The sequence below is a fragment of the Oncorhynchus gorbuscha genome, linkage group LG05, assembly GCF_021184085.1.
Source record: "Oncorhynchus gorbuscha isolate QuinsamMale2020 ecotype Even-year linkage group LG05, OgorEven_v1.0, whole genome shotgun sequence".
NCBI lineage: Eukaryota > Metazoa > Chordata > Actinopteri > Salmoniformes > Salmonidae > Oncorhynchus > Oncorhynchus gorbuscha.
Window position 1 is genome coordinate 69,914,976 of NC_060177.1, and position 26,649 is coordinate 69,941,624.

The 26,649-nt window shown below is 45.4% G+C and overlaps 1 protein-coding gene across 3 annotated transcripts; it reads left to right on the forward strand.

The window, feature by feature from the left end:
* Positions 1-1,152: 1,152 nt before the first annotated feature.
* On the forward strand, positions 1,153-10,081 carry LOC124036428 (ankyrin repeat and death domain-containing protein 1A-like). Of its 3 annotated transcripts, none has more exons than XM_046351008.1 (16): positions 1,153-1,288; positions 1,462-1,662; positions 2,978-3,078; positions 3,238-3,336; positions 3,471-3,569; positions 6,446-6,550; positions 6,683-6,787; positions 6,914-7,012; positions 7,226-7,324; positions 7,495-7,593; positions 7,746-7,844; positions 8,075-8,173; positions 8,275-8,373; positions 8,887-9,088; positions 9,380-9,511; positions 9,609-10,081. In XM_046351008.1, exons 2-16 carry the CDS (start codon positions 1,497-1,499, stop codon positions 9,662-9,664), a joined length of 1,659 nt encoding a protein of 552 aa, XP_046206964.1. In that variant the 5' UTR covers positions 1,153-1,288; positions 1,462-1,496; the 3' UTR covers positions 9,665-10,081. The 3 variants fall into 3 exon arrangements, with proteins under 3 accessions (XP_046206964.1, XP_046206963.1, XP_046206965.1); XM_046351007.1 differs by having other exon boundaries at positions 1,258-1,288; positions 1,404-1,662; XM_046351009.1 differs by lacking the exon at positions 1,153-1,288 and having other exon boundaries at positions 1,300-1,662; positions 8,278-8,373.
* Positions 10,082-26,649: the final 16,568 nt, after the last annotated feature.

Genomic DNA, 26,649 nt, shown 5'->3' on the forward strand with positions numbered 1-26,649 from the left:
TAACCGACTTCATTTGGGAAAAATGCTCATCTTCGATGGCCACTGGCACTCTAGAAAAGTGTGCTCTTCCCAGATTAATCATGGTTTCAATTGTACCTGGCAGATGGCAGACACCATGCATGGCATCGTGTGGGTGAGCGGTTTGCTGATGTCAACGGAGTGCCCCATGGTGGAGGTGGGGTTATGGGGTGGGGTTATTGTATGTGGGCAGGCATTAGCTACGGATAATGAACACGATTGCATTTTATCGATGGCAATTTGAACACACAGAGATACCATGATGAGATCCTGAGGCCCATTGTTGTGCCATTTATCCACCGCCATCACCTCATGTTTCAGCATGATAATGCACTGGTCCATGTCGCAAGGATCTGTACACAATTACTGGAAGCTGGAAATGTCCCAGTTCTTCATGGCCTGCATACTCTTCAGATATGTCACCCATTGTCACCCATGTTTGGGATGCTCTAGATCAACATATACGACAGCGTGTTCCAGTTCCCGCCAATATCGAGCAACTTCAAGCAACATTAAAGAGGAGTGGGACAACAGCCTGATCTCTGCGCTGCATGAGGCAAATGGTGGTCACACCACATACTGACTGATTTTCTGATCCATGCCCTACTTTATAAAAAAAAAAGTTATGCATCTGTTGGTGACATCTGTATTCCCAGTCATGTGAAATCCATAGATTAGGGCCTAATTTATTTATTTAAATTGACTGATTTCCTTATATGAACGGTAACTCAGTAAAATCTTTGAAATTGTTCAATGTTAAGTTTATTTTTTTGTTCAGTGTATTATAGTTTTGAATAAGGAAACTTAAATATCTAAATTGTTTTAGATTATATTTAAATGTGTATTTAAGATTGTTTCCACAAGAATATTGCTCAAAGTTTACCTCCATGTTGACATTTGCTGAATGAACTGTGTTGGCAATCAATTATTCTCCTTGTTAAACTTTGTAAAGTCTCTGTGTCAATGTTGATGAGTATTTAATGTGTGCAGTATAAATCCATTTAAACACACCTAAGGCCTCAACTACTTTCGGAGTTTTGATTGGAGCTTAGATTCATAATAATAGTATACTGTACATATAGGAGCTCAATAGTCAAATACACATGAATGACTAGAGTCAGTCATAAATCTGCACTCATACAGCTCACTACTCCAGGCTTAGAGTGTAGATAAGGCAGTGCAGGTATTCTTATGCACTCACTTTGACCAGAAGCGATTCTGTGAAGGGTGTGGGCTTCCAGAGTAAACAGAGGTCAGCCTTCCAGCCCTGGTAATGTACATACACTGCTCCATTTCCACACCACTTTGTATTCCTTATGCAGTAAGAAACTATCTGCTTCAGTAAAAAGATCCAGTTCCTGACCAGACTTTCTGCATTCATTCAGTAATGCTACATGGTTGTTTCGAAAGAGAAGTATTAAACAGAGACATACTGGGATCCAGCCCAGGATACAGGGAGAAGTCACCAGATATTCACCATGGAGAGAATGTCCTTGAAGGAGAGGATGGGGGCACAGCTGATGAAGGAGCTGAACCTGAACCCTAAAACGCCAAAAAACACACAAAAAGCAGTCAAGGGATTCACTGACTTTATACAGAACATGGAGACAGAGGAGACCAACAGTTACAATAACGAAGAAATGTGTGAGTACCAGGTATGTGTGAGTACTAGGTATGTGTGAGTACCAGGTATGTGTGAGTACCAGGTATGTGTGAGTACTAGGTATGTGTGAGTACCAGGTATGTGTGAGTACCAGGTATGTGTGAGTACCAGGTATGTGTGAGTACTAGGTATGTGTGAGTACCAGGTATGTGTGAGTACCAGGTATGTGTGAGTACCAGGTATGTGTGAGTACCAGGTATGTGTGAGTACTAGGTATGTGTGAGTACCAGGTATGTGTGAGTACCAGGTGTGTGTGTGTGCCGGTGTGAACGTGTGTCTGTGAGCATGTAAATGGGTAACACCTAAGCCCTGTTTAGATTTGTTTTATTTTAATCAAAAACAGACGTTTTATTCAACATAACTTGAGTAAACACTGAACGTTAAAAGGGGGGTTTGTGTCATCTGCACTGTTATTCAAGTGACAGTGTTTTTGAAAATGTTTAAGTGGAAATTGTTAAAAGTAGTCTTTGCATATAGTTGTAGGGTTTGTTTAACTTTTCAATCACTGGTTTTTGTTTGACATGCATATTAGTGAAAAATTGGAGTCTCAGCATCACTCTGTCACAGTGGAATCGTCCCAAGGTCAAATTTAACAGTAAAAATAATAGCCTGAGGCAACAGAGCTTCTGCCCTTCTACTTCTGCCCTTTTTAACAGGATCGGAAATTGAGTTCTTGTAATTATGGTATTAAATGTTGAGAAACATTGGTGAATATTCATTCATTCAATGCTAACATACCTAGGAATACCTAGGATAGGATAAGTAATCCTTCTCATCCCCCCTTTAAGATTTAGATGCACTATTGTAAAGTGGCTGTTCCACTGGATGTCTTAAGGTGAATGAACCAATTTGTAAGTCGCTCTGGATAAGAGCGTCTGCTAAATGACTTAAATGTAATGTAAATGTAACATATTATTTCGTAGACCAAAGCAAGCAATGAATATCCTTATCCTCTTAATTATAATGACTGTGCAAAGATTATGTTATGATAATATACTGTAGAAATGATAATGCTCTTGACCAAATCCCTGATCATCCTTATGGTTGAATCCATGTTGGAAAACCTTAGGTGTGTTACCATGTATCTGTCATGGGTAATGGTTTGACTGGATGTGAACATCCAGTGTGCAAAGAGCTGTGTTTGTATTGGCCACACGCACACACACACCTTACCAATTCCACCTTCATACTAGTCATAATAACTGAAATTTCACACCCCCATGTTCTCAAAAGAAAAACATGCATATTGATGTATTACTTATTGTGAAGCACCTGGTGAGTCGTATGTGTTTGCAGTGCTGGAGCTAGAGAAGGAATACATTGAAGCAGCAAAGATAAATGATGTACAGACCATGAAGATTCTGGGAAGGGCAGTCAAGGTTGACGCAAAGAACTTGGTGAGTCAGTCCTCATATCCATAGGAACATCGTCTCCGCACTGCAGTTAGTGGGACTACAGGAGACTATCATGTACTATTTCTGTTACTTCTTTATTAGAACCATGTATTCTGTTCTGTGTCACTTGTTAGAATAACTTGTCCCATGCATTGACCCTAGCATGATCGCACTGCCCTGCACTATGCAGTTGCTGGAAAAAACATAGAGGCCGTCCAAGTCCTTCTCCAGCGCAGAGCAAACCTCAATCAAGAGGACAAGGTAGGAAGACAACACTTTTCCAGTGTTACTGATGGTGTCTTTTAAAGCTTCTCCTCTTCAACAAACTCTCAGGAGAGAATGGCCATGGTTTGTCAAAATTAAACTATTTCTCTCTTTCATACATACTCACACAGCATGGAGTGACAGCCATCCACCTGGCTGCCTGGTTTGGGAGTCTGCCCATCCTGAAGTTGCTTGTGCAGGGTGGTGCTGATCAGAAGGTTGAGAATGCGGTAGGGAACCTCTGTTCCTATTCACGAAGGCCTTGAAAATGTCTCAGAAATCCCTTTCCTCGATCTGCTGGTCAGACCTAAGCTGTTCTCTGACATCTCAGCCATCTAGGATATCAATTACAATAATCAACCATCAACACAATTTCTCCATAACCATTTGAGAATATAAAATGTCAAGTTGTCATGTACAGTGCCTTTGGAAAGTATTCAGACCCTTTGACTTTTTCCACATTTTGTTAGGTTACAGCCTTATTCTAAAATGTATGTACATACAATACCCCACAATGACAAAGAAAAAACTTTTGTTTATTTAAATTTGCTAATATATAAAAAAAGATATATAAATAATATCACCTTTACGTAAGTATTAAGACCCTTTAGTCAGTACTTTGTTGAAGGACCTTTGGCAGCAATTACAGCCTCAAGTCTTCTTGTGTATTACGCTACAAGCTTAAGTTGACACACCTATATTTTGGGGGTTTCTCCCATTTTTCTTTGCAGATCCTGTCAAGCTCTGTCAGGTTGGATGGGGAGCGACGCTGCACAGCTATTTTCAGGTCTCTCCAGAGATGTTTGATCGGGTTCAAGTCTGGGCTCTTGGCTGGGCCACTCAAGGACGTTCAGAGACCTGTCCCAAAGCCACTGCTGCGTTGTCTTGGCTGGGTACTCATGGTCATTGCTCATGGTCCTGTTGGAAGGTGAATCTTCGCCTCATTCTAAGGTCCTGATCTCTCTGGAGCAGGTTTTCATCAAGGATCTCTCTGTACTTTTCTCTGTTCATCGTTGCATCGATCCTGACTAGTCAGTCTCCTAGTCCCTGCCGCTGAAAAACACCCCCCAGACCAAGGCCCTTCTCCGATTGCTCAGTTTGGCCGGGAAGCCAGCTCTATGAAGAATCTTGGTGGTTCCAAACATCTTCCATTTAAGAATGATGGAGGCCACTGTGTTCTTAGGGACCTTCAATGCTGCAGACATTTTTTTGTACCCTTCCCCAGATCTGTACCTCGACACAATCTTGTCTCAGAGCTCTACGGACAATTCCTTTGACCTCATGGCTTGGTTTTTGCTCTGACATGCACTGTTAACTGTGGGACCTTATACAGACAGGTGTGTGTGCCTTTCCAAATCATGTCCAATCAATTGAATTCACCACAGGTGGACTCCAATCAAGTTGTAGAAACATCAAGGATGATCAATGGAAACAAGATGTTCCTGAGCTCAAATTCAAATCTCATAGCAAAGAGTTTGAATACTTAGTTGAAGTCGGAAGTTTACATACACTTAGGTTGGAGTCATTAAAACTCGTTTTTCAACTACTCCACAAATTTCTTGTTAAAAAAACTATAGTTTTGGCAAGTCGGTTAGGACATCTACTTTGTGCAGGACACAAGTAACTTTTCCAAAAATTGTTTACAGATTATTTCACTATCACAATTCCAGTGGGTCAGAAGTTTACATACACTAAGTTGACTGTGCCTTTAAACAGCTTGGAAAATTCCAGAAAATGATGTCATGGCTTTAGAAGCTTCTGATAGATGTTTTTCAAGGCCTACCTTCAAACCCAGTGCCTCTTTGCTTGACATCATGGGAAAATCAAAAGAAATCAGCCAAGACCTCAAAAATAATTGTAGACCTCCACAAGTCTGATTCATCCTTGGGAGCAATTTCCAAACACCTGAAGGTACCACATTCATCTGTACAAACAATGGTACGCAAGTATAAACACCATTGGAACATGCAGTCGTCATACCGCTCAGAAAAGAGACGCGTTCTGTCTCCTTAGAGATGAACGTACTGTGCAAATCAAAAACAAACAAAAAAGTGCAACACGAAAGTATCTATATCCACAACCTGAAAGGCCGTTCAGCAAGGAAGAAGCCACTGCTTCAACCCAGCTATAAAAAAGCCAGACTATGGATTGCAACTGCACATGGGTACAAAGATTGTACTTTTGGAGAAATGTCCTCTGGTCTGATGAAAGAAAAATAGAACTGTTTGGCCATCGTTATGTTTGGAGGAAAAAGGGGGAGGCTTGCAAGCCGAAGAACACCATCACATCCGTGAAGCACGGGGGTGGCAGCATCATGTTGTGGGGGTGCTTTGCTGCAGGAGGAACATTATGTGGATATATTGAAGCAACATCTCAAGACATCAGTCAGGAAGTTAAAGCTTGGTCGCAAATGGGTCTTCCAAATGGACAATGACCCCAAGCATACTTACAAAGTTGTGACAAAATGGCTTAAGGACAACAAAGTCAAGGTATTGGAGTGGCCATCACCCATCCTATAGAACATTTGTGGGCAGAATTGAAAAAGCGTGTGAGAGCAAGGAGGCCTACAAACCTGACTCGGTTACACCAGCTCTGTCAGGAGGAATGGGCCAAAATTCACATTATTGTGGGAAGCTTGTGGAAGGCTACCTGAAACGTTTGACCCAAGTTAAACAATTTAAAGGCACTGCTACCAAATACTATTTGAGTGTATGTCAACTTCTGACCCACTGGGAATGTGATGAAAGAAATAAAAGCTGAAATTTCACATTCTTAAAATAAAGTAGTGATCCTAACTGACCTAAGACAGGGAATTTTTACTAGGATTAAATGTCAGGAATTGTGGAAAGAGTTAATGTATTTGGCTAAGGTGTATGTAAACTTCCGACTTCAACTGTATGTAAATAAGGTATTACAGTTTATTTTTTATACATTTTCAAAGATGTCTAAGAACCAGTTTCGCTTTGTCATTGTGGGGTATTATGTGTAGATAGCTGAGGATTTGTTTACATTTATTTAACGTAACAAAATGTGGGAAAAGTCAAGGGGTCTGAATACTTTCCGAAGGAACTGAATGGAGATGGTGAGTTGTATTCTCAATTCTCAGCTGGGAATGAACATCATGCACTGTGCTGCCATCAACAACCACACTGACATAATGACATTCATCATCTACGACCTGATGATGAAAGAGCTGGACAAAGAGGACCTGGTAACTACATAGACATACAGTATCAGTAACCATTGCATCCATTTCAAATATTGATTGGGCTGAATTAGTTCAATAAGCTGACCCTTTTTCTTCATCTCCTACCCCCCCCCCCCCCGCACCAATCTCTCTCAGTCTGGACACAGAGCGTTTGCTTTGGCAGCAGAGCATGGCTCTGTGGAGATGCTGCAGATGTTGATGGAGGAGGCATACAATATGGCCACCATGGAGGAAGACCAGGTGTGTGTGTGTGCCGCACCTATCAGGGGGGCTGTAGGACTGTTTATTCCTCTATCTCCTCTTCCTGTTCTCTGTCTCTCTCCCTTCCTCATTTCCTCCTGCTTTTTCTCTTTCTCTAAATGCTAGAATAGGAACACACCTCTGCATTTGGCTGCCGGCAATGGCCACTTGGATGTCGTCCAGCTACTGCTGAAGAGCTTTGAAACTCGCAATGAAGTCAATACGGTAAAGTCCCACTGTAAACGCTGTCTGGAAGGCCAAAACGTTCATATTTTAACCCTGCTTAAATTGAAAAAAATAATCTTTAATGGTGAGTGAGTGCTGCGCATTTTCCTTTTCAATGCAGCTGTTTGATTGCCAGCATGTGTGATGGTGTGTGCTCAATGGCTACACCTTGCAGTAGCTGCTTTAGGTCAATGACTGATGTATTTGTTGCAGGCTGGGGAGACGGCTCTATACCTGGCTGCTGGCGCTGCCCATGAGGACTGCGTCCAGGCTCTGTTGGAGGCAGGCTGTGACCCAAACATTGTCACCATGGTAGGCCTGTAAACATAAACCACACCCTCCAACTATTCACTAAAATGGCCGCCACCAGGCATAGTTACTAAATCACACCCTGTTTATTCTACTTCAGTACTGTACCTACTAATAGGTAGACCTCTCCTAGACCTCTCTATTCAATGGGAACCTCTCCTCTCGCCTCTTAGGACCAAAGCAGTGCTCTACACCCTGTCTCAGAGAAGGGCCACACATCGTTGGTGAGACTCCTCATAGAGAACTCGGCCCAGGTGGACTTACAAAACCAGGTGAGAGTGAGCATAGTGAACTGGTCCTACGTCTTGGTCAACCATGAATAAAGCCAACCTGTTATCTGTGTAATTACTTAATCTGTAGTATGACATGACATCAGAGAGAGTTTCTATATAATGGTCCATTTTGGTTGTGTCTCCATTGGCAGCACCTCCAGGCTCCTCTCTACCTGGCAGTGAAGAACTGTCACATCCCTGTCATCCACACACTACTCGAGGCTGGCTGCAACATCAACGTCACTGATCACGTACGTACAACACGTATACTCAGTCCACATCAATGTTATAATGAATTAGTTGCGTCCCAAATGGCACCCTATTCTCTGCATAGTGCATTACTAGTCCCGGGTCCTGCCAAACGTAGTGCACTATGTAGGACAGACATTGTAATGGTTGAAGTTATGGGTTTGGTAATCTGACCCTAGATCTGTGGTCAAGGGAAACTTATACTGTGAGCTCCTGTCTGTCCTCCTAAAAGAGGTCCCAGACTGTCCTGCATGTCGCTGCAGAGCTGGCCAGAGTGGACATTGTTGAGATGCTTCTGAAAGCTGGGATGGACCTAGTCCTCCAAGACAAGGTGAAACATGGACACCGAGAATGATGATCTAACCATGAATAGGCTCATTTGACCCCTCTCCTCTTCACGGCAACTTCCCACTCAACTGTTTCTGTTTTCAGCAGCAGGGTAAGACAGCACTGGGTGTGGCAGCCCGAGCAGACGAGGTCATCATCGTTGACATGATCATCAAGGCAGAGAGATATTTGACATGGAGGATGGTAATGTTAACAGAGGACCATAATGGAAATAACTAACTTCATTGTGTGTTTGCTTATCCTCTAGAATTGTGAATGAATGTAGAATGTGTAGCCTACTGTTGTGTGAGAGACCTCCCTATAAGTGATATAGCTGTACTGTATGATCAAATGCAGTAAATTCAATCAGAGACTAATATGTTGCTGAAGTCATCTGCTAATCAATTTACTGGAGCTGGAAATCAATGATTATATTCATCACCGATTATTAATTTCCTAAAGTCACAACTCCAGATTAATCCCTGTAATACCATCAACGCTGGCAGTGGGAACATTATTTATGGACCTGAAATGCTTGACAATCAATTTCAGTGTCAATTTGATTCAGCATATCTTCCATACCCAACCTGACAGTCAAAGCAAGTGGCTCTGGCATTCAATAAGCATGGGACTATGTGTGCTTATCGCTGAACACTCACTGCTCTCAGTGTGTGAAGCTTGTCCTTTCTCAGGTGACTAGATGTGTTTACCCTCCAGGCCGACACTGAGCTTAATGAGAACCTTCACAGCCAGACTCCGCTGACGTATAAATTAGACCACCGCACGGAGAGCAAACAGACCCGCAGCACTGCCTGGCACCTGGCCTACCGCCTGCTGAAGCCAGGTGACTGGAAGAGGCTGGCGCTGCACTGGCATTTCACTGAGCAGCAGGTGGCTGCCATCGAGGAGCAGTGGACAGGTGACACACACACACAACACCTTTGGCTCACAGTGTAGCGCAGGGGAAAATCATTCACAGGAATATCAATTGAAACTCATTCATTTATCAATACCAAGTAAGAGGGATTCTTTACTCATTTGACATTGTTCCAAAAACAAGACACTTGGGTGACATTACCAAGGAAAGCCTTAACTACACTAAGTAATTTAACTCTTATTTTACCAGGTAAGTAAAGAACATATTCTAATTTAATGTGTGTGTGTGTGTGTGTGTGTGTGTGTGTGTGTGTGTGTGTGTGTGTGTGTGTAGGGCAGCAAAGCTACCAGGAACATGGGAACAGGATGCTGTTGATCTGGCTTCATGGGGTAGAGCTGGCCCAAAGGAGCCCTGCTAAAGAGCTGTACCAGGGCCTGCTTGCTATAGGCAACAAGTCTATAGCAGGTATGAGGTGTCCATGACCCTTACCTCATAGGAAAATATAACATTTATGTTGAAGTCATAACAGCAAATTACAGATGGGTGTGTTATTGTTTTACAGATAAAATACGAATGGACACAGAGGAAGGAGACATGAAGAAATGCATCCTTTCATAAAGGTGAAGAAAACGACATAGGTGTGCTTGAGTCAACAAGATTATTTTTTCCCCAAAGCATTTGTGTGGTTATTTTTCAATTGATATTTAGATTCTTACATGTTTTACTCGGGGAACATTTTTGTACACAGCCTTGTGCACTTGCTCGATGTCTACTATAGTGGCCACTATAATAGAGCAAAAATAGAATGCCTGTTTTTCAATCAAATTTGATTAGTTCCATGCGCCGAAGACAACAGGTGTAGCAGTAAAATGCTTACTTACGAGCCCCGAACCTGCAATGCAGTTTCAAAAAATACTCATAAGAATAAGAGAAACAAGTAATTCTATTTCTACTTTGTTTTTCCCCCAAATTGCAATATGTAGATGTGTGTGTGTGTGGTCACAACCATTCTATTATAAAGGCTGTCGTGGCTAACTGCAATATTAGTGTATTATTTTGTCAAGACTTGAGTGTCATTTGCAGTCAAGTCTTGGCAACAAATAACATCGGATTGCTTTCTTTACTTTTTTTTAGTTGTGAGTCAGGTTCACATGAACCACTTTTTATTTTACACAGACTGATTATGTAGATCATATTTGTTGTTGTTTAATTAGTTGACCTGCATTTCACCCCAGCAAGGATTTTTTGCATGTTTTGGTGGAGAAAGAAGTGTCACCTTTTTGGGCCCTCACCAGTTTGCATCCCTGGGTAAAACTACTAGTGAAATAGTCATCATTTAAATAGAAAGATGGTTCCATCAGTCGCCATTCTATTTTCCATTCCGGAGTGTTAGAAATATCAGGTGCAGGTGTAGCATATGTCTAAAATATTTGGGAATATTCAAACGTCAGCTTGACTAAGTCATGTATGGAAGACTGTATTTGCATAGAAGGTGGGTGGAATGTTCCTATGCGATATGGTATTGTTTGTGTGTGTTTACTCAACCACTTTGATAGAGTGCTTGTGGTAGGCTGAGTGTGTTCTGGAGGAAATCTGGCCCTGCTGATTGGAGGAGGAGAAGCTGTGGCCTGACCCGCTGGGAGAGAGAAAGGGAGACAGGGTGAGGTTTCTACAGATCATAAATCTACTTGTTTGGTGATTTTGATTCATTGTAAAATAGACATGTTTGATGCTGATGGTGTACCTGTGTGACGGGGTGTTGGCGCTCCACCCATAGGTTGCTGGGAGTGCGGACGAAGCGTGCCGTGATGCATGCAGTCAAGGTTTTGGAGGCTTTCTGTTGACTCGCTGTGATCACCAGTGTACTGAGCTGATACATATTATTAAGGAACAGTCAATAAATACGGGACCTTTCACTTTTTGACAAATGGTGAGGAAAACAGTAACCAGAGACAGTGGCTGACACCCTTTTCCCAAACACTTCTCATCATGGATTTAGCAATGGTAAAAACTCCTAGTCAATGATAACACCAATCCAATGATTGTAGATCCATGACAAAGTGGGAGAGGGGTAGAGAATCAGGACATAGCCACGATAAGCTCCCAGTGCCATAGATCAATGTTAGTACGAACCGGTCTGTGCTTTGTGGGAGCTTGCAAAGCCACTAACCTGTCTGTGGGAGCTTGCAGTGCCCCCTGGTGGTAGGGTTCTGTGGAACACCTCTGCCCTGGAACCCACCTGAGGGAGAGTGAGTGAGTGGGCAGATGTTAAGAGTGATCGTAGAAGCCCATAGATAGAGGAGATGAAGAAATTAGACAAACTGATCCACTGTAAATATAACAGGCCTATCCAATGTATCACATAGTGGGTGTTTGAGGAGTCAGTATTGTGACAATTACACCCATATGAAATACTGTTAATGAGAAAATGTTCAGCCTTGAGAAAGAATAGATACAACGGCAGGAAATGTGACAATATGTTTAATGATGGCGGAACCTGATCCATAATAGTGAAAACTTGCATGCACTGTAACTAGGGTGTGTGAGAGTCTCACCGTCTCTGTCACGATGGTACAGGGGAGTCAAGGTGGAGTGGGCTGAACCCGAACAGAGGGGGCGGAGCATCTGTGGAGGGAAGACCAATAAGATCAGTCATATAATGTCATACAGGTTTATGTCCTGAAGTAAGCTTCATAACTGGACAGGTCAAAGATGACAAACAAATAAGCCCAATATGATCAAATCTGACCCAACATAAATCACATTGTCAGTTGTAAAATGAGACAAATGACTGACATTCCAGGCCCTCCCCCTAAAACAACCAACAAAGCTAATTACACAGATAAATGAAACAGCAGCAAGAAACACTAATACTCTTTTACTTTAAGCTGAACCCTACAATCTCATATACATGCATACGCACGATGACCAAACACAATCAGAAAAAGTCCTTGCCCATCAGTCAACGCCAGACCAAGGTTACAACCTCCACAAAGAGCACCACTCAGTCAGCACAAAAGATTTAGCATCATCACGCCATCCAATGAATGAATGAGCCAGAGGAATGAAAAACATCCCCCTCTCCACATAAATCTATACTGTCAACGTGTCAATAGTAGCAGACAGCACTCTATTGGACAACTAGTGTCTGTTTTACTGTAACAGGCTAATGTTGATCAGATCATATGGACTGGGAAAAGTACACTTATTTTTTAAAGAATCTGTTCTATGAATGAAAATGTCAGGAACAGAAGTGTTTTGTTTTTTTTCGCCCCAATTTCATGGTATCCAATTGTTTTAGTAGCTACTATCTTGTCCCATCGCTACAATTCCCGTACGGCCTCGGGAGAGACGAAGGTTGAAAGACATGCGTCCTCTGATACACAACTCAACCAAGCCGCACTGCTTCTTAACACAGCGCGCATCCAACCCGGAAGCCAGCCAATGTGTCAGAGGAAACACTGTGCACCTGGCAATCTTGGTTAGTGCGCACTGTGCCCGGCCCGCCACAGGAGTCGCTGGTACGCGATGAGACAAGGCTATCCCTACCGGCCAAACCCTCCCTAACCCGGACGACGCTAGGCCAATTGTGTGTCGCCCCCACGGACCTCCCGGTCGCAGCAGGTTACGACAGAGCCTGGTCGCGAACCCAGAGTCTCTGGTGGCACAGCTAGCGCTGCAGTACAGCGCCCTTAACCATTGCGCCACCTGGGAGGCCCGGAACAGAAGTTTCTTGACAGAGCCGTGTGTGTTACTAACACCATGTAGGTTGTGCGCCGTGTGTCCCTTTCCAGTGTGGAACATGCCGAGGCCCTCCATGTTGAGGACATGCACCCCTCATAAAAGCCTTCTTCATGGACTCCTCATAACGCTCCCTCTCTGCCCGCAGGCTCTAGATCTCAGCCTGGGCCGCATCCACCGCTGACACGTGCTACTCACTGGGAGAGGGAAAAGAAGGAGAGAGGGACGAGAAAGAGTGTGGGGGAGGAGAGAGAGGGATTAATTAATGTATCATCGTTGTTAAACGAACCGTAAATAAAATTCAAAGGTAACGTTGTGGAAAATACGAGGCTAGATTGTTACTGAGGAATAAAGATTAAAGGGAAGCATGTTTCAAATCACTAACTCTGAACTGACCACAATCTGCAATGTCTATGCTCCATTCTCTCTCTTCTCTCACTCACATTAATAACCATCTCTCCCTCACTGTGCTAGGCCTGTGTTCTGCTCTAGCTCCATTCTTTCTCTTCACGTCTATGGTACTGCCAATAACTCTAGCCGATTCAAATCCTCTCTTCCATTCCAATACCCCCCTCCCTCCGTTTCTGCTAGGACTGCTCTACTACATGTCTATGGCTCAGTCACTGCTCTAGCTCCTCTCTTTCACTGGGCTTTCAGCCTCCATCAATTACATGTTTAGTCAATCAAGCTCACTCACTGTGATGGATGAATACCTGCTGCACTAAAGCAATGTTATTAACCTCTCCACAAAACCTGGTTTACAGACAAACCTTCAAAAATGTGTATTTGCAATTTAAAAAGCTGTCAGGTCTGCAGAACTGTGCGATATGGCGAGTGACAACTATTTATAGAAGACCATGTTTATTCAGTCTCTGTTGTCCAGTTAGTGTAGCTAGCTACTGTTCTGTGCTCATGTGAAACTCTGGGTAAATTGTCTTATTTTAGTACAGAACACCCAACAAAAACAAATTCACATTTCAGTGTGTTAGAATTACATATGATTTCTGTTTCCACCTCCCCTGGACGAGGGCATGCCAGCCTGCCCACACCTTCATCTTCAGCGGCAGACTGTAGTGCTGCTCTGCCAGCCGGGCACTGTGGGCCTGGAGAAGGGAGGGGACACGGGGGAAAGCAGGATAGACCAGGGACAGCGGGAGAAATGTTTAGAAAGACTACACAGGATTCAAACCCACAAATGAACAAGAAACAACTTAGATTTTCTACTTTTCAGATATTTAGTGAAAGATGTATTAAATACTGTAATTGTCAGTTTGAGAAACAGACGCCTCACAAGTCCTCAACTGACAGCTTCATTAAATAGTACCCACAAAACACCAGTCTCAACGTCAACAGGGAAGAGGACACCGGGATGCTGGCCTAGGCAGAGTTCCTCTGTCCAGTGTCTGTGTCCTTTTCCCCATCTTAATCTTTTCTTTTTATTGGCCAGTCTGAGATATGGCTTTTTCTTTGCAGCTCTGGCTAGAAGACCAGCATCCCGGAGTCACCTCTTCGCTGTTTACGTTGAGACTGGTGTTTTGTGGGTACTATTTAATGAAGCTGCCAGTTGAGGACTTGTGAGGTGTCTGTTTCTTAAACTAGACACTAATGTACTTGCTGATAATGGACCTCTGTACACCTATGTAGATGTAAAAAATATATATAAAAAATGGTCCGTTTCCAGCTACAATAGTCATTTACAACATTAACAATGTCTACACTGTATTTCGGATCAATTTGATGTTATTTTAATGGACCAAAAATGAACGGTAGTGTATACTGTCGCAGAAATTACAAATCAGATGAGGAACTCCTGATCAGTCAGGAAACAACTGATAAGGCCCACTGGGCCAATAGAATACATTTGTAGAACACAGCCTCAAAAGTCTATTCTCATAACTGAGAATATACACTGCTCAAAAACAAAGGGAACACTAAAACAACACATCTGAGATCTGAATGAATGAAATATTCTGATTAAATACTTTTTTCTTTACATAGTTGAATGTGCTGACAAAATCATCAATGGAAATCAAATGTATCAACCCATGGAGGTCTGGATTTGGAGTCACACTCAAACTTTAAAGTGGAAAACCACACTACAGGCTGATCCAACTTTGATGTAATGTCCTTAAAACAAGTCTAAATGAGGCTCAGTAGTGTGTGTGGCCTCCACGTGCCTGTATGACCTCCCTACAACGCCTGGGCAGGCTCCTGATGAGGTGACGGATGGTCTCCTGAGGGATCTCACAGACCTGGACTAAAGCATCCGCCAACTCCTGGACAGTCTGTGGTGCAACGTGGCGTTGGTGGATGGAGCGAGACATGATGTCCCAGATGTGCTCAATTGGATTCAGGTCTGGGGAACGGGCGGGCCAGTCCATTTATCACCACCTGTGTACATCAGGCCCTCATACCACCCTCATGGAGTCTGTTTCTGACCGTTTGAGCAGACACATGCACATTTGTGGCCTGCAGGAGGTCATTTTGCAGGGCTCTGGCAGTGCTCCTCCTTGCACAAAGGCAGAGGTAGTGGTCCTGCTGCTGGGTTGTTGCCCTCCTACGGCCTCCTCCACGTCTCCTGATGTACTGGCCTGTCTCCTGGTAGCGCCTCCATGCTCTGGACACTATGCTGACAGACACACCAAACCTTCTTGCCACAGCTCGCATTGATGTCTCATCCTGGATGAGCTGCACTACCTGAGCCACTTGTGTGGGTTTGTAGACTCCGTCTTATGCTACCACTAGAGTGAAAGCACTGCCAGCATTCAAAAGTGACCAAAACATCAGCCAGGAAGCATAGGAACTGAGAAGTGGTCTGTGGTCACCACCTGCAGAACCACTCCTTTATTGGGGGTGTCTTGTGTGATAGACATGGAGTTACATTGTGTTGTTTAAGTGTTCCCTTTATTTTTTTGAGCAGTGTATTATGTTAATCTCCAAGATAAAATACATTTCCAGACATTGAATAGATAGACAAAAAAGAAGCAGGGCAGGCTATCCTAGAGGCTGTCGCTCCATTCATGTTCTCCTCAGTGATAAATATCTCAGTAACCATGGTGACCAGGTGGTCTGGGCTGCTGTGTCTGCACCTCTCAAACGGCGTCTGCAGTCTGTCTGAGACAACAGACGACTTACCGGCCATCTTTTCATTACCTGGATCTCAAGAGATTGTCTTTATTTTCTGCACACAAACCTGATAAACAAAATAATGTTTGATCCTGGGTGGCACAGTGGTCTAAGGCAGTGCATCGCAGTGCCACCAGAGATTCTGGGTTCGAGCGCAGGCTCTGTCGCAGCAGGCCGCGACCGGGAGGCCCATGGGTCGGTGCACAATTGGCCCAGCGTCGTCCGGGTTTGTCCGCATTAGCGACTCCTGTGGCGGGCCGTGCGCAGTGCACGCTGACCAGGTCGTCAGGTGTACGGTGTTTCCTCCGACACATTGGTGCGGCTGTCTTCTGGGTTAGATGTGCATTGTGTTAAGAAGCAGTGTGGCTTGGTTGGGTTGTGTTTCGGAGGACGCATGGCTCTCGACCTTCGCCTTTCCCGAGTCCGTATGGGAGTTGCAGCGATGAGACAAGACAGTAACTACTACCGATTGGATACCACAAAATTGGGGAGAAAAAGGGGGTAAAAATAATAATAATGTTTGATTAGAACTCTGGGAGCATCAAAATAGTATATTATAGTTGTATATATCCTAAAGCCTGTTCAGTCTCATGGTCTTTATAATAATGCTTTTTATTGGACTAAATAGAAAGCATATAGCTGTCTGCTTTGGCTGTGTGTGACTACCCTCAGACATGTGTTTGTGTGCCCTGGGCTCTACTATAACAAGGGAAGCCCTTGCTGCTGACCCCACCCCCCTGCTAGAGCATTTCCCATCTTCAGCTACAGAAACTGAGCCTGGGAGGCAGAGAGAGAGAGAGAAAGAAACAGAGCGAGAGACAGAGTGTGACCGTAAGAATGCAAAGTAAGACTGGTTCCTCATCCAGGAATGCATTTACGTCAATATCTTAATTAAGGAAGAAAAAAGCACTCTAAAGAGCAGTTTGGGTATGATCCCAGCATAAATCAGGCGCACAAAATCCTGCCTGCTTTTTTACATCCCAGTGCACTACTCCATGACAGTTTAAGCTCTACAGCGCAACTAAACATGCCACGGTCTGGAGAAAAGACTGAAACCGGGTGTAAGCTTGGTTTAAGCTTGCTTGTGGTAGGTAACAGAGAATGAATGGTTCTTCTGATATTAAATAGAGTACCTCAGACAACTAAATCTTGTAATAAATAATGTGGAAATTGAGCAAGTTGAGAAGACTAAACTGCTTGGAGTAACCCTAGATTGTAAACTGTCATGGTCAAAACATATTGATGCAGTTAGTAGCTAAGATGGGGAGAAGTCTGTCTATAATAAAGCAATGCTCTGCCTTAACAACACTATCAACAAGGCAGGTCCTACAGGCCCTAGTTTTGTCGCATCTTGACTACTGTTCAGTCGTGTGGTCAGGTGCCACAAAAAAGGACTTAGGGCAATTGGCTCAGAACAGGGCAGCACGGCTGGCTCAGAACAGGGCAGCACGGCTGGCTCAGAACAGGGCAGCACGGCTGGCTCAGAACAGGGCAGCACGGCTGGCTCAGAACAGGGCAGCACGGCTGGCTCAGAACAGGGCAGCACGGCTGGCTCAGAACAGGGCAGCACGGCTGGCTCAGAACAGGGCAGCACGGCTGGCTCAGAACAGGGCAGCACGGCTGGCTCAGAACAGGGCAGCACGGCTGGCCCTTGGATGTACACACAACTAATAATAATATGCATGTCAATCTCTCCTGGCTGAAAGTGGAGGAGAGATTGACTTCATCGCTACTTTTATTTATGAGAGGTATTGACATGTTGATTGCACCGAGGTGTCTGTCTAAACTACTGGCACACAGCTCCGACACCCATGCATGCCACAAGAAGTCTCTTCACAGTCCCCAAGTCCAGAACAGACTATGGGAGGCACACAGTACTACATGGAGCCATGACGACATGGAGCTCTATTCCACATCAAGTAACTCATGCCAGCAGTACAATTCGATTTTAAAAAACAGCTTAGGGAACAGCGGGGACTGTGAAGCAACACAAACATTGGCACAGACACATGCATACACACACAATAACATACGCACTATACATACACATGGATTTAGTACTGTAGATATGTGGTAGTGGTTGAATAGGGGCCATGTATTGTAATGTTTTTAAAATAGTATAAACTGCCTTAATTTTGCTGGACCCCAGGAAGATGGGGATCCATAATAAAATGTTTTAAATACAATACACACCTGTCATTTATGGTCTGATATTGTCAGTTATATGATTAACGTGATTCACAGTCTGTGTTTAGGGACAGGTATTGGCTATCATCAAGCTATTCATTTGTCCATGTCAAGTGTGGGTGCTTGTGAAATACACATTTAACAGCTTGTTGGACTTGGTGCATTTGAGTCTATGTAGGCCTGGGGTATTTAAAAAAAACTATGACAGAGAGGATCATTTCTTAAAATCCAAATCCTTTATGACAGTTGATCATTTGAAGGAAGCAATGTGGAGGGCCTCAAGCTGTGTGTCTGTCAGAATGGCTTAGTGTAACGGGTGTGTGTGGATGAGCAGCAGCCCACTGTACCTGCTGAGTGTTAGGGCCTAGCGTCATTGTTTCCACGGGAACCTTGTTCATCTGCAGACAGTTGTGATGCGTTCAGAAGCTGCAGTTGAGCACTGGGCTGCGGCTCATACTCGGGGACTGACCACTGCATGGTGGAGAAGTTCTTCATATTCATCCTGTCCATAATGAAAGAAGAGCGTGAGACATTGAATCCTGAATAAAGTTCTGCATAGATACTGCATGTCTCCATTGCAACTTCCAATGATCACTCAAAACAGTCAAATGATGAGTTTTTTTACATGAAGAATTGTATTTATCTTTTTTGAAGACCTCTCCACAAATCTGTAAAAGGAAGTGCTTTGTTACCTGCAGCTCAGATGAGACCGAGCTGCCCCGATCGCAGTCCCCTGGTAGAACTGGACTGCTCGAATCCCCTTCATCTGAGGGAAGATTAAAATAGAAAAAATGTCGTTTAGTACCTTGAGTGTGGCTGAGGTGCACCCGTGACCGGCTCGGAAACCGGATTGCATAGCGGAGAAGGTACGGTGGGATTCGAGATGGTCAGTCACCTGTTTGTTGACTTGGCTTTCGAAGACCTTAGATAGGCAGGGCAGGATGGATATAGGTCTGTAACAGTTTGGGTCCAGGGTGTCACCCCCTTTGAAGAGGGGGATGACTGCGGCAGCTTTCCAGTCCTTGGGGATCTCAGACGATATGAAAGAGAGGTTGAACAGGCTGGTAATAGGGGTTGCGACAATGGCGGCGGATAGTTTCAGAAATAGAGGGTCCAGATTGTCAAGCCCAGCTGATTTATATATTTACACCTCTTTAAGGAATACCTAGGATAGGATAAAGTAATCCTTCTCACCCCCCCCCCTTAAAATATTTAGATGCACTATTGTAAAGTAGTTGTTCCACTGGATGTCATAAGGTGCGTCTGGATAAGAGCGTCTGCTAAATGACTTAAATGTTATACGGGTCCAGGTTTTGCAGCTCTTTCAGAACATCTGCTATCTGGATTTGGGTAAAGGAGAACCTGGAGAGGCTTGGGCGAGGAGCTGCGGGGGGCTGCGGAGCTGTTGGCCGAGGTTGGAGTAGCCAGGCGGAAGGCATGGCCAGCCGTTGAGAAATGCTTGTTGAAGTTTTCGATAATCATGGATTTGTCGGTGGTGACCGTGTTCCCTAGCCTCAGTGCAGTGGGCAGCTGGAAGGAGGTGCTCTTGTTCTCCATGGACTTCCGAGTGTCCCAGAAATTTTTGGAGTTGGAGCTACAGGATGCAAACTTCTGCCTGAAGAAGCTGGCCTTAGCTTTCCTGACTGACTGCGTGTATTGGTTCCTGACTTCCCTGAACAGTTGCATATCGCGGGGACTGTTCGATGCCATTGCAGTCCGCCACAGGATGTTTTTGTGCTGGTCGAGGGCAGTCAGGTCTGGAGTGAACCAAGGGCTGTATCTGTTCTTAGTTCTGCATTTTTTGAACGGAGCATGCTTATCTAAAATGGTGAGGAAGTTACTCTTAATGAATGACCAGGCATCCTCAACTGACGGGATGAGGTCAATGTCCTTCCAGGATACCCGGGCCAGGTCGATTAGAAAGGCCTGCTCACAGAAGTGTTTTAGGGAGCGTTTGACAGTGATGAGGGGTGGTCGTTTGACTGCGGCACCGTAGCGGATACAGGCAATGAGGCAGTGGTCGCTGAGATCCTGGTTGAAGACAGCGGAGGTGTATTTGGAGGGCCAGTTGGTCAGGATGACGTCTATGAGGGTGCCCTTGCTTACAGAGTTAGGGTTGTACCTGGTGGGTTCTTTGATGATTTGTGTGAGATTGAGGGCATCTAGCTTAGATTGTAGGACTGCCGGGGTGTTAAGCATATCCCAGTTTAGGTCACCTAGCAGAACAAACTCTGAAGCTAGATGGGGGGCAATCAATTCACAAATGGTGTGAATATGTCTTTGGTGAATACCACCACCCTGAGAACCTGCCTTTAGACATTATAGTGTTTGTGTCAGCTGGGCAACTGCTGACACATAGCTAGGTTCATTACCTGTACGAGCGAAGACAGAAACGCCTTTGAGGTCATGAACCTCGTGCTAAATGGCATTAAACCCCATATGTGGCAGAGGCCTGGCAGACTGGAACGGAGGTGGGACAGACAGCAGAGACATATGGTCCCTCTTGGCCACAGCAGAAATGCCTGTGTTCCTCTTGGACTAGGACCTCTTTACCACCTGGATGTGCAGGGAATAGGCTGCTATGGCACTATCAGGCACGATGCTAGCAGCATTGATATGAGACTTGGCAATTCTTTGAATTAGATACATGAGGGAAAACACTGTGTAATGCCATATGTGTCGGTGTCTGTGTCAGTGTAATACTCTCACTCTGAGATAAAACTGACATCTTAAACTGGGCTATTCTGCCAAGGACGAACACTAGTGCCAAAAAGCAGCTTAACAACCGATCCCCTGGCATAGCATAGGCAACTCCAGTTGAGGAAGAAGTGTGGATTTCAGGTCACTATAACATATTGTTTAAGATATGTCTTTTGTTACAAGAAAATAAGGCAATAAGACATGGTGAATGAAGTATGCAATGAAACCACATAGATATGATTTTATCATTATGCATCTTGACAGTATGGGTTTTAACCTGTCTGGATGTACAGAGAGGATAATCCCTGTTGCACTGAGGGGGGAGCATCATGTTCTGATGAATGACAGAACTGTGTAGCTTCACACAGATTACCTATTTCCATTCCACATATGCACCATATTTATACATTTTAAAGGGATATGTTTCTCACAATTTCTCTTTGAAGATGATATTGTCACCAGAGCTTGCTTTGGCAGCTTCCATGCCCTTTATGATAGCATTAGTGAGCAACTGCTCATTTGTTATGCTTTGGTTAAGATATCATAACAAAACAAGGCATGATAAAATAATCCTTACAATGTGTGTGTGTGTGTGTGTGTGTGTGTGTGTGTGTGTGTGTGTGTGTGTGTGTGTGTGTGTGTGTGTGTGTGTGTGTGTGTGTGTGTGTGTGTGTGTGTGTGTGTGTGTGTGTGTGTGTGTGTGTGTGTGTGTGTGTGCGTGCATGCATGCGTGCGCGTGTGTGTGTGTGTGTGGCAAGAGTGAACCAAGGAAAATAAAGTGTCACAAGAATCACAATGTCAAAATGACAAGAGATATGAAGCTGTAAATGCCCCTCCACCCCATTCCCAATACGAGACTGTATGGCCTGTCTCCAACAGACAATGTGGTTCATCATTGGATATGATGGTCTACCAGTAAGCACATGTGTGTGGTTCTGTGTGTGGGTCAAACAATATCCAAATATTGATCACTATTATTCACTGTTCCTGTGGTGCACATATATTTTTACACATGGAATGATTGATATATTTTCCCTTAAACAACTCAATGGTAATAGCTGTGTTTGGATCTTAAAACTCTTTCATTCTTGTAGTGGAAAGAGGTTATAAACAACTGTTGATAGGGGTGAGATTAAACAGTGTATTACTCTCCAACCCCCTCACTAGATCCACTTTGTAAATACCACCTTTTACAAAGTAAATGCAACTGGGCCTGTGTTGAAATGGGATGCAGCTCACATCCTTCTCTCCTAGCCTGTAAGAAGTTCAATCTGTTCCAGGACAATAATCACAATCTGTTTGACTTTCCTCCCCCTGGAATTTTAGCTCAAGTATGTAAGACTATTCAGGACCTTGAAATGGTAGACAGGACAGAAATGAGAGAATAATGTTCTGAGGTAAAGCTGATTGAGTTGGAAAAAGCAAAAAAAGTATTCAGTTTTTTTGTCAGTATATTGCTGATGTTTGATTGTTTAATTATTCATCTTGACAAAAAAATACAGACCTTTGTTTATACAGCAGTCAAAAGTTTGGACACACTGTCACGACTTCCGCTGAAGTTGGGTCATCTCCTTGTTCAACCGGTCTTCTAGCCATCATCGATCCACTTTTCATTTACCATTGTTCCCGTGGCTGTGCCCTTCCCCGTTCACGCCTTAGACAGTCGACCATTAGGGTCAGGGTTGATTAGGGAGGCCACCGCTCCCCTGGGCATGGTGACGCAGGGGGGTCACAAGGAGAATCAGTCTCTTCCTCATTGACTCTCCTGCGTTTCTCGTGGTGCTAGGCCTACCCTGGTTAGCTTGTCATGGCAACGGAGGGCTCTCATGGGGTGGTCGCGAGAGTGCTGGGGGAGTTGTTTAGGTGTTTCCGTTGATGCTACTACGGTGGAAAGTCCAGACCAGGTCTCAACCGTGCGCATTCCCCCTGAATATGCCGATTTGGCTCTCGCCTTTTCCAAAAAGAAGGCGACTCAATTACCACCCATTGACTGGGGGATTGTGCGATAGATCTCCTGATAGACGCTGCACTTCCCAGGAGTCACGTGTATCCCCTCTCACAGGCGGAGACGGCGGCTATGGAAACATATGTCTCCGAATCCCTGCGCCAGGGGTACATTCGGGTCCTCTACTTCACCCACCTCCTTGAGTTTCTTTTTTGTGAAGAAGGATGGAGGTCTGCGCCAGTGCATTGACTACCGAGGCCTAAATCAAATCACGGTGAGGTAAAGTTACCCGCGACCTCTTATCGCTACAGCGATTCAGTCAATGCACGGGGCGCGCTTCTTCACCAAACTAGATCTCAGGAATGCTTACAACCTGGTGCGTATCTGGGAGGGAGACGAGTGGAAGACGGTGTTCAGCACGACCTTAGGGCATTATGAGTACCTCGTCATGCCGTACAGGTTGATGAATGCTCCATCAGTCTTCCAAGCCTTTGTAGATGAGATTTTCAGGGACCTGCACTGGCAGTGTGTAGTGGTGTATATTGATGACATTCTGATATACTCTGCTACACTCGCCGAGCATGTGTCCCTGGTGCACAGGGTGCTTGGTCAACTGTTGGAACATGACCTGTACGTCAACTCTGAGAATTGCCTGTTCTTCCAGTAGTCCGTCTCGGGGGTGGAGATGGAGAGTGACCGCATTTCAGCCGTGCATAATTGGCCGACTCCCACCTCGGTAAAAGAAGTGCAGCGGTTCCTAGGGTTTGCCAATTACTACCGGAGGTTTATCCGGGGTTTTGGTCAGGTAGCGGCTCCCATTGCCTCACTGCTGAAGGGGGGCCTGGTACGTTTGCAGTGGTCGGCTGAGGCGGACAGGGCTTTTGGTCACCTGAGGGCTCTGTTTACCTCGGCTCCCGTGCTGGCACATCCGGATCCCTCTTTGGCCTTCATATAGGAGGTGGACGCTTCCAAGGCTGGGATAGGAGCCGTGCTCTCTCAGCGCTCGGGTACGCCACCGAAACTCGGGGGACTGGGAGCTGTTGGCTGTAGTCAAGGCTCTAAAGGCGTGGAGACATTGGCTTGATGGGGCTAAACACCCTTTTTTCATCTGGACTGACCACCGCAATCTGGAATACATCCGGGCAGCGAGGAGACCAGGCAAGGTGGGCCATGTTTTTCACCCGTTTTGTTTTTTCCCTTTCCTACAGACCAGGTTCCCAAAACGTGAAGGCAGACGCACTGTCCCGACTGTATGACACAGAGGAGCGGCCCATGGATCCCACTCCCATACTCCCGGCCTCCTGCCTGGTGGCGCAGGTAGTGTGGGAGCTGGACGTGGACATTGAGCAGGCGTTACGTGCAGAACCCGCTCCCCTCCAGTGTCCCGCTGGGTGTCTGTACGTTCCGTCTGCTGTCCGTGACCGGTTGATCTATTGGGCCCACATGTCACCCTCCTCTGACCATCCTGGGAACGGTCGGACGGTGTGCTGTTTGGTTGGGAAGTACTGGTGGCCTACCTTGGCCAATGACATGAGGGTTTATGTTTCCTCTTGCTCGGTGTGCGCTCAGTGTAAGGCTCCTAGGCACCTGCCCAGAGGGAAGCTACACCCCTTACCCGTTCCACAGAGGTCTTGGTCGCACCTGCCAGTGGATTTTCTTACCGATCTCTCCCCCCTCACATGGAAACACCACGATCCTGGTCTTTGTGGATCGTTTCTCTAAGCCCTGCTGTCTTCTCCCTCTGCCTGGTCTCCCATGGCCCTACAGACTGCAGAGCCCTTGTTTACGCACATCTTCCGGCACTACAGGGTGCCTGAGGATATAGTGTCTGATCGAGGTTCCCAGCTACTTCGAGGGTCTGGGGGTCTCGATCAGCCTTACCTCGGGGTTTCATCCCGAGAGTAATAGGCAGGTGGAGAGAGTGAACCAGGATGTGGGCAGGTTTCTGCGGTCGTATTGCCAGGATCGGCCGGGGGAGTGGGCAGCGTTCGTTCCACTAACCTCTCCCCCTTCCAGTGCGTACTGGGGTAGCAGCCGGTTCTGGCGCCTTGGCATCAGAGTCGGACCGAGGCTCCTGTGGTGGACGACTGGTTCAGGCGCGCGGAGGAGACATGGGACGCCGCCCATGTTCACCTCCAGTGCGGACCGTCACCACAGTGAAGCCCCGGTGTTGGCACCAGGGGACTGTGTCTGGCTCTCGAACCGGAACCTGCCCCTCCGCCTGTCCTTACCGGAAGCTGGGCCCGCGGTTTGTGGGGCCATTTAAAGTCCTGAGGTGAGTGGAGGTTTGTTATAGGTTACAGCTTCCCCCTGATTAGCGTATTAACCCCTCGTTCCATGTGTCTCTCCTCAGGCCGGTGGTGGTTAGCCCGCTCCAGGAGTCTGAGGTGCGGGAGGTTCCTCCGCCCCCTTTGGACGTCGAGTACTCCATTCTCTCTATATTGGATTTGAGGCGTCGGGCGAGGGGCCTTCAAGTACCTCGTGGAGTGAGAGGGGTACGGTCCGGAGGAGAGGTGCTGGGTTCCGGTGGAGGACGTGTTGGACCCTTCAATGCTGCGGGAGTTCCACCGTCTCCGTCCGGATCGCCCTGCGCCTCGCCCTCCGGGACGCCCCCGAGGCCGGCGTCGGCTCGCTGCTGGAGCCTGCGCGTACTGTCACGACTTCCGCCGAAGTCGGGTCCTCTCCTTGTTCGGGCCGCACTCGGCGGTCGGCGTTGCCGGTCATCTAGCCATCGTCGATCCACTTTTCATTTTCCATTTTCTTTTTTCTTTTTTTTCCACACACCTGGTTTCAATTCCCTCATTTACTTGTTGTGTATTTAACTCTGTGTTCCCCCCATGTCTTTGTGTGGGATTGTTTATTGTAGTGCTTGTGCATGTTCCCCGTGAGCGCACAACAGGTTATTTTTGTGCCCATTTATCTTGCTGTTCTGGATGCATTTGCTTTTGCTTAATAAATCTCCGGTTATTACCTAGTTCTGCTCTCCTGCTCCTGACTTCTCTGCCGCCAATTACGCACCCCGCTACACACACCTACTCATTCAAGAGTTTTCCTTTATTTTTACTATGTACAATGTAGAACATTGTAGAATAATAGTGAAGATATCAAAACTATGAAATAATACATATGGAATCATGTAGTAACCAAAAAAGTGTTAAACAAATCAAAATATATTTTAGATTCCTCAAATTAGCCACCCTTTGCTTTGATGACAGCTTTACACACTCTTGGCATTCTCTCAACCAGCTTCACCTGGAATGCTTTTCCAACTTTCTTGAAGGAGTTCCCACATGTGCTGAGCACTTGTTGGCTGATTTTCCCTCACTCACACTCGGTCCAACTCATCCCAAACCATCTCAATTGGGTTGAGGTCAGGTTATTGTGCAGGCCAGGTCATCTGATGCAGCACTCCACCACACTCCTTCTTGGTCAAATAGCCCTTACACAGCCTGGAGGTGTGTTTTGGGTCATTGTCTTGTTGAAAAACAAATGACAGTCTCACTAAGCTGCAGAATGCTGTGGTAGCCACACTGGTTAAGTGTGTCTTGAATTCTAAATACATTTCTGACAGTGTCACCAGCAAAACACCCCCACACCATCACACCTCCTCCTCCATGCTTCATGGTGGGAACCACACATGTGGATATAATCTGTTCGCCTACTCTGCGTCTCACAAAGACACGGCGGTTGGAAACAAAAATCTCAAATTTGGACTCATCAGACCAAAGGACAGATTTCCACCGGTCTAATGTCCATTGATCTTGTTTCTTGGCGCAAGCAAGTCTCTTCTTATTATTGGTGTCTAGTAGTGGTTTCTTTGCACCAATTTGACCATGAAGGCCTTATTCACGCAGTCTCCTCTGAACAGTTGATGTTGAGATGTGTCTGTTACTTGAACTCTGTG

Coding starts and splice junctions, on each gene's coding strand:
- LOC124036428 (XM_046351008.1), top strand. CDS start 1,497: ATGGAGAGAATGTCCTTGAAGGAGAGGATGGGGGCACAGCTGATGAAG. Junction 7,325..7,494: donor ACCCAAACATTGTCACCATG/GTAGGCCTGTAA, acceptor CTCGCCTCTTAG/GACCAAAGCAGTGCTCTACA. Junction 7,594..7,745: donor AGGTGGACTTACAAAACCAG/GTGAGAGTGAGC, acceptor CTCCATTGGCAG/CACCTCCAGGCTCCTCTCTA.